Below are 7,996 nucleotides of genomic sequence, written 5' to 3'. Positions count from 1 at the left end.
CAGATGCTCGTGTCTGATGTTGACTCCTGACCATTTACATGCTTATTCCACTCATCTTAAGAATAAGCCAACTATACTGATTGGTTTGGGCTGATACAGTTATTGTTTTACAAGCCTTACAGTACTGACTCGTCAAAAGATAGCTGAATCCTCCATTGCTTTTTTGGCCACATCTCCAGGCGTTACGCATGCTTAAAGCACCATATGCACGAGTAAGGGCAAAGGCTGTTGAGTAATAGAATGCCACAGGAGAACAGATAAAGCTGACCAACCAGAATTTCAGTAAAGCAGAAAGCCTGTTGAACCAAATGAACATGCACTTGAACAGTGCCACCACAAATAGAAAGTTCGATGAGCCCAAGACAAGCACAACTATGTTCAGTAAACAACAGCATCCACAGCGATTGCTTTAGATAAGCAATGTAATGAACTCCTAGGAATTAGCAAGGTTAAGGAGGGAATTAAAGAACAACTTCCCAGTTTCGCGATGGTTGAGGTGAAGTAAATAATAGACCACTCGACCTTTATCATTATGTGCGGTTACTTGTAGACATATCTAAGTGTTTGGATGGATAAGTCTTCTTGCTCCAATACACTGTAGCGCAGCAAAAGGCGAGGACACAAGAGACGAGCTCGTAGTGTTCGTCTCTTGTGTCCTCGTCTTTTGCTACGCTACAGTGTATTGGAACTATGTACCAACAAGCCCAAAAAGCCACGCTACTGAAGTCTTCTTGCTCGATCCCAGCACCGCACTCTTTGCTGGCACGAAGCATGCAAACTCCGATCCTTGGCAGTCGTGCGGTCCTCGTCGTTGAACGTGTTATTAATGCACTTACTTTGCTCCCGCTGTCGCCTTGTAAACGAAAAGGAACGCGTCGCAGAGGCAGTCGTGCCAGCCAGAGAGCACGAAGTGGCCTGAGCGGCTGACAGACGCGAACGGCGTTGAACACTTACTGTACTCCCGCTATCTCCTTTTAAACGATAAGGAACGCGTTACTGAGGCACTCGTGCCAGCCAGACAGAAAAACACGAAGGCACAGAGAAGTCACAGAGGCAGTCGTGCAAGCCAGAGAGCACGAAGTAGCCGAAGTGGCCTGAGCGGCTGACAGACGACGCGAACGACCATTCCCAAGCACATTCTTCCTCGTCTCAATGTTGTCATGACAACGCCGGATGTGACGTTGCAGACAAGCAGCGCAACTAGCGGCCGATGCGTCTACGTACGCTGAAATGGAAATACGCGTCGACTAAAAAACAAATGCGCGCAGTGTCAGACTACACTCGCGCCGCAATAATAATATCATTTTTTTACCTACACTGGCTACACTGGTGTAACAATTGTATCATAAAATTATGATTCACGGGTTACACTAGTGTAGCTAGTGTAGGAAAAAAAAAAAGGTTCTAATAGTTTTAGGGCATGGATGTTTTAGGGATTGCAAGAACTGCAGTGCCGGTGGTACCGGTGGCACTACACTGGCACGGACTTTTGTCAACTAGTGCAGAAAGGAGCGTGCAAGTGTGCACCCTAAAAGCTGCGCATGCGCAGGAAAACTGGGGGGGGGGGGGGGGGGGGGCGCATTAGGGCGGATGTGAGATCATCAGGTGATGAAAGCCTCTCCCACCTCTCCCGTTTGGAGCGTGTTTGGCAGGTTTCTGCATTCCTCCATGGGTTTCTGTACCTCATCATCATCACCATCATCAAACCGAACAGTTGCGGCTAGTTGCAGTCGTAGCATGTCGTAGGGCCGTAGCCAGCAGCGGGAGCGCCTCTGGCGCTTTGTTTCGCTACGTGCTACGTACCGAAGTGGGTTCCCCGAGTTGCGTACTCTTGGTGCGGTCATCGTGAGCAAGTGGACGAAGTGACGAGAAATGCTTGGCCTCGCAGCTCGGTCTCTACTGTAGCAGTGCCCGCCTCAGACTCGACAGCATGAGCGAGCTGTCGCCGGACGAGGTAAGCAGTGATAGCACTCGGCGGGCTTGCAAGTCATCGCCGCCGAGCAACCCCGCGTGACTGGAGAGGTTGTTACCCCGGAGGGTCTCCGCCGTGGGAGAAAACTCTGTTTGCTCCGCTTTGGCCAGTGCTGCTCTCTGGTAGCCCTGTCGATTCGCTCCCGCGCCAGCGTCCGAGTCATGCTTCGCTATTTGATACGAACGCTTTGGCGGATAGTGTGCTTCCGGGGTAGTAGTACCTGCTACCTTACCGCTAGGGTGCATCGGCCTGCTCATTGTGCTCGGCGATGTGCGCATCATGTTGCTCGAGGGGTGCTGCGAGCATTACAGTTAAAAGTTGCATTGTTTGTAGAGCACTGCGGCAGCTTGGTGCCACACATTTGGCTACAAGGGCCCTGGGCTTCTTTAATCTTTTTTCTAGGAACCGACAACAGATCGTTCGTGGAACAGTGTGTGACTTTTTTGTGTGTGCACCACAAAAGTGGGTGTCCAAAGTTCCAAAAGTACGCCATAAAATATTTTAACAATTTTCCAGTCTGGGAAGACATCTGTTCTGATGAAATAAACTGTGATCGTGAGCACAATGGTGATATCATGCTGTTACAAGTACCATCATCAGCCTACGTACACCCACTGCATGGTAAAAACTTATATATCACCAAGTAACCCAGCCCTGTGACAGCTACAGCCACCACAAGCTTCCTAATCTCACCCACCCATATGATTTTCTGCTACCCTCTGCTGCGCTTATCTTTTCTTGGAATCCGCTCCGCTACTGTTAAGGACTATCGATTATCTTGCCTTGCCTTCACATTACATATGCCCTGCCCATGCCCATTTTTTTTTATTTCCAATTGATTATTAGCTCATGTTTGTTTCCTGACCCACTATTCTCTCTTCCTGTCTCATTGCATTGCACCTATCATTTTTCTTTCCGTAAGACAGAAGCGCGAATTGCTGTGCGAGTTGGCTATTCATGTTCTGTCAAAAACCATCTAAAACAAACACGCAGGACAAGAAAGCACGTGCACATGCGCACGCATGCACGCACACACACACACACACACACACACTCACACACACACACACACACTGTTGCTGGACTTAAAACTGATTTATTTATTGCTCATTCAAGTACTTAAGGCCATTTTCTTGTGCGAGCGCACATGCAAATGAAAAAGGAAAACACAATCAAGTCTGGTTGTCATTCCATCTCTGATAAAAAGCACCACTTTTTCTCTGTGATAGTGACAGATGGGTCGCTTATGCCGGACCACATAATCTTTCCATAGCTTGCCATGTTGTCCTTACCTTAAGCTGAAACCTTTTCGTTAGCCTCTGCCTTTCAGCCCCATAGGTGAGTACTGTTAAGATACAGCTGTTGTGAACATTCACATTCCTCAACAAGGGGAAGCTTTGGGCCAGTTGGTCAGACATGTTGGGGAGGAGGGATAACAGCAAACTTGACAGGACTGAAGATCGAGAAGAGGACAGGACGAGCGGTCCTGTCCTCTTCTCGATCTTCAGTCCTGTCAAGTTTGCGGTTATCCCTCCTCCCCAACATGATTCACATTCCTCTTGAGGGATAATGGTGAACTGCCATTCATGATCTGAGAGATCTTTCCATATGCGGTCCATCCCATTCTGATTCTTCTAGAGATTTCATTCCTGTGGGGAGCATCTACAGTCACTACCTGCCCTCAGCTGATGTGTACTCCCTTGCCACTTCGAATGCTTTGCTGCTTATTGTAAACTGCGGTGTACGGACGACGGCTGCGTATTTCAAGATTGGCCAGATGAACGTTGTATAGGCTGTTAGCTTGATTTCAAGTGTGGACCGTTGCAGGGACCTTTTTAAAAAACCTTGTTTGCACATTACTTTCTATTGAATGTAAGTAACATGATGGTTCTGTTCAAGATCTGATCTGATTATGACGCCTAGATATTTGTAGGTTTCTGCAAAGGAAAAATGCTGCCTGTTGAAGGTTACAAGCCATTATCTGAACGAACAAACGTAGCGTTTAAACTTCACTCTCTTATACAAGCCATTCTCATGTCTTTTTTTTTTGTAATTTTCATCTGCCATGTTGAGCACCAATTCAGAACTTGGCCTCCTCCTACCCAGGGTGTCGAACCGGAACTGAACCGGAACCGGCAGCCACAACCAAATCTGTATTTTTGCCTGGAACCGAACTGAACCCTCATTTTTTTTTTTGCCATCTTGGAACTGAATTCGAACTAAAACGATCAAAGCAACTCAATTAGGCTCACATTTTTTGCAACATACACACTTTTTTATGTTTTTGTTTTGATACAGATTGAGATGTGGCAACGGGTAGATTTACCCACCAAAAGCTGTCTGTGCTAGGCAGTGCAAAAATGGTGCCCAGTCTGTGTGACAGCAAAATTGAAGGAAGTCTCTTGTCTTGGAGGAAGCCTAAATGGTGCTTCCGTAATGTGTTTGGCAATTCTAAAGCTTTGTACACCAGATTGATGGGAAATCCTGAGCTTATCTGAGTGTTTGCATACAGTTTTGATTGATTTGTTGGCACTCGGTTAAGTGAGAATGGCTTCCCTTTCCTTGTGTCATGCACCGTAAATGTGAGAGGTGCAACAACCCACTTTTGGAGGCATCCTCGGGCAGTAGATGTGGCTGCTGATCCCCAGGTTCGATCCCGGCCGCCGGGGCTGCATTTCAGTGCCGATGTGGGCGCACATTGAGGAACCCATCTGGCCTGCATTATTAACCTGGGGTCCTCCACTGCAGCGTCCCTGACTCGTGTCACAGCGACATGTTATATCCCAGAGATTATTACTGTTGATACAAAGTAAAGGGTTCATAATGTGGCGCAGTTTTTTGATCAGAATTCAAACTTTCTTTGTTGCACGTGACGGAAATAAGCAAGGAAAGGCGGGCTTGTGGCAGCGGTACGGATGCTTAAGAAAAAATAGATAGCAACTAAACAAAGGGAAAATTAATGCTGCTCCAATGGAATTTAAATGACGCTACTCTAAGTAAATGTTACTGCGATGAAATGACTTCGTGTGTTGTGGCCTCTGGCTCGTTGGCAAGCCTGCCTTACAGTTGTGACCCAAAGTTCCCTGTTGCGCCAAAGATCCGGTCGTCGTGTGTGTGCCTCGTCTCTTCGCTGTGCTCTGTCCTTTGACTTTTTTTTTTTTTTTACATGAATATAAGCCAGAAATGCTGATCTGCTAGTCATTTTTATTTTATAAACACACTGGGAGGTAATTTTAAGAGAGTGGTGATACATGCAATGGCATGTACAGGTTAACTATTATTTGAATTACAAAGTGTACAGGTTGGGCTTAACAAAAAAACAAAAATAACACATGAGGTTACACCACGGAACTAGTTGTATCACTGTGAATGTGATACAAATAAAATAATGTCACTGTAAACATTATGAAGATGTTAATGTTGGAGCAGAGGTGATGTTATTTTTTAGCTTATTTGATTTATTGCAGAATCCTGCAGTGCCAAAAAGGCATTATTGCAGGCGTGGTGGGGAATGACAAATAACATTTGCAGGATATCTGCAAGCTACTGCCTCAGAAAACGAAATATTTGATTAAGAAATTCCAAACCGTGAAGTCGGTTAGCCCTACAAAGAGAACAAAACTGGCAGAGCTATCAAAGTTGATAAATAAGTACAAAGTAGCTGACATAAGGATGTTTATTGTGGAGAGAAGCGAGCATGCTCTAAAGAGCGGAGGTGGTCTAAAAGCAGCGAAGAGAAAACTGGGCATAGGTAAAAACCAGATGCATGCGCTAAAAGACAAAGAGGGAAATGTCCTTAGCAATATGGTGAGATAGTGAAAGTAGCCGAAGAGTTTTACACAAATCCATACAGTAGCGATTGCAATCAGAACGTTAATGAGAAAGACAGTAGCGCACAGCAATGCGTCATCCAGTCAGTAACGAAGGAGGAAGTAAAGAAAGCCTTGGGAGCAATGCAGAAGGAAAAAGTGTCAGGTAACAGCAGATATCTGTTGAAGGATGGAGGGGAGATTGGGCTAGAAAAACTAGCCACCCTGTATACGCAATGCCTTGTGACCTCGAGCGTACCTGGAGCTTGGAAAAACTCTAAGATTATCTTAATTCATGAAAAAGGGGACGCCAAGGACTTGAAAAATTAAGACATATCAGCTTACTGTCCATTGCCTACAAGATATTTACTAAGGTAATCATTAATAGTCAGAGCAACCTTAGACTTAAGTCAACCTAAGATCAGGCAGGCTTTCGTAAAGGATATTCCACAATAGATCATATTCGCCTTATCAATCAGGTGATAGAGGGATGCATAGAATACAACCAGCCCATATACAGGGTGTTTCACCTAAGACTTTCTGCAATTTTTAAAAATAAGCTATTTGAATTAGATGCGCGCTTTTTCTGGCATAGCATTGCCAGTGGTGTAGTACATCATAATGCAGCTAAGACGTGCTAACTACCAGGCTTGTTAACCAATATTTAATAGTTAACTTTTAAACTATTACCGTTGGGCTCCTTAATTATTGAGAGGCATGCAGCCCACCGTAAGTAATGTCCATATCCGTTTTTAGAATTTCGAGAACGTGATTATTCTCGGCGCTGTGGCCCAACAAATTTCGCCTACATCGCGCCAAAATACATGCGGTTTGAGAAGCTTGCAGGCAAAGCAACCTCTCCAGTGAGCCTAACTCGTCGAAATAGCCAAAATTTGTTGGGCCACAGCGCCGAGGATAATCGCGTTCTCGATATTCTAAAAACGGATATGGACATTACTTACGGTGGGCTACATGCCTCTCAATAATTAAGGAGCCAAACGGTAATAGTTTAAAAGTTAACTATTAAATATTGGTTAACAAGCCTGCTAATTAGCACGTCTTAGCTGCATTATGATGTACTACACCACTGACAATGCTATGCCAGAAAAAGCGCACATCTAATTCAAATAGCTTATTTTTAAAAATTGCAGAAAGTCTTAGGTGAAACACCCTGTATATAGCCTTCTTTGGTTATGAGAAAGCATTTGGCTCGGTGGAAACCTTAGCAGTCATTCAGGCATTGCTGAATCAGAGTGTAGAAGAACGTTATGTGAATATCCTAGAAGATATCTATAGCATCTGCATAGCTACCGTAGTCCTCCATAAAGTCGGCAATAAAATTCCAATACGGAAAGGTGTCATTCAGGGAGACATGATCTCGCCAGTGTTATCAACCCCTGTTCAGGGGAGGTATTCTGAGGCCTGAATTGGGAACAGTTGGGGGTAAGAGTTAACCAGAAGGAAGTCAAATAGAGCTAAACTTGCACAACTAAAATTACTTTACCAGTTACTCCACAATCAGCTTAACCTTGATAAAACTAGGTACCTGATGGCCCCAGAGACAAGACCTACACGTCACAGACATTCAGAAACATTAAAAGAGCACATATTTTGTACTGACTGCCTGAAATACTCCTTTTTTCCACTTAAAATTTAAGAGAATGGAACACCCTTGACCACTCCATTACCAGCAGCACATCACTAGATATCTTCACTCAGTTGGTAGAAAATTATCTTCACTCGTAAACAGGCTTCAATTCTGAGCCTTTGCTGGCAGCTTCCTTTTTATTGCCTTGCCGCCATTTTCTTACCAGTGCTTGTGTGTTTCTAATCTCGCATATATCCCATGCATTGAATATTTTATCTTGTCTTCAACTAATTGTACAATCCAACGATCCTATTCCTGTATCCCTTGACTTTTATGTATTGAACCTTAATTAAGCGCGACACTGTAATCGCTTTATATTGCCCTTCAGTCCTTTTTCTTGTTCACTCTTTGTGTCAGTAATTCATTGACTTTGTTGTAGTTTCTACTTTGATGTGCCTCATTCTAAACACCCTTCCTGTTAAAATCCCCAGTGGATTGACAGTATCTCTAAATAAATAAATAAATAAATAATGGAGAGTACCTAAATAATCTCAGATTCACTGATGACATAGCCTTGCTGAGTCACTCAGGGCATGAATTGCAAAGCATGGGCAATGAGTTAGACAG

The 7,996-nt window shown here is 44.4% G+C and overlaps 1 protein-coding gene across 1 annotated transcript in view; it reads left to right on the top strand.

The window, feature by feature from the left end:
* Positions 1-1,722: 1,722 nt before the first annotated feature.
* The window catches only part of LOC149325765 (ubiquitin conjugation factor E4 B-like), a 125,686-nt gene continuing 119,412 nt past the window's right edge, over positions 1,723-7,996 (top strand). Inside the window, exon 1 of the mRNA XM_089562481.1 lies at positions 1,723-1,954. Within this exon, the coding sequence (XP_089418607.1) occupies positions 1,931-1,954 (24 nt within the window). The 5' untranslated portion in view covers positions 1,723-1,930. The remainder of the gene's footprint in view (positions 1,955-7,996) is intronic.

This window comes from Amblyomma mixtum, chromosome 10 (assembly GCF_055824585.1).
Source record: "Amblyomma mixtum isolate Tamu chromosome 10, ASM5582458v1, whole genome shotgun sequence".
Taxonomy (NCBI): domain Eukaryota; kingdom Metazoa; phylum Arthropoda; class Arachnida; order Ixodida; family Ixodidae; genus Amblyomma; species Amblyomma mixtum.
The sequence above is the reverse complement of the archived record's forward strand: the minus strand, read 5'-3'. Positions and strand labels throughout refer to the sequence as shown.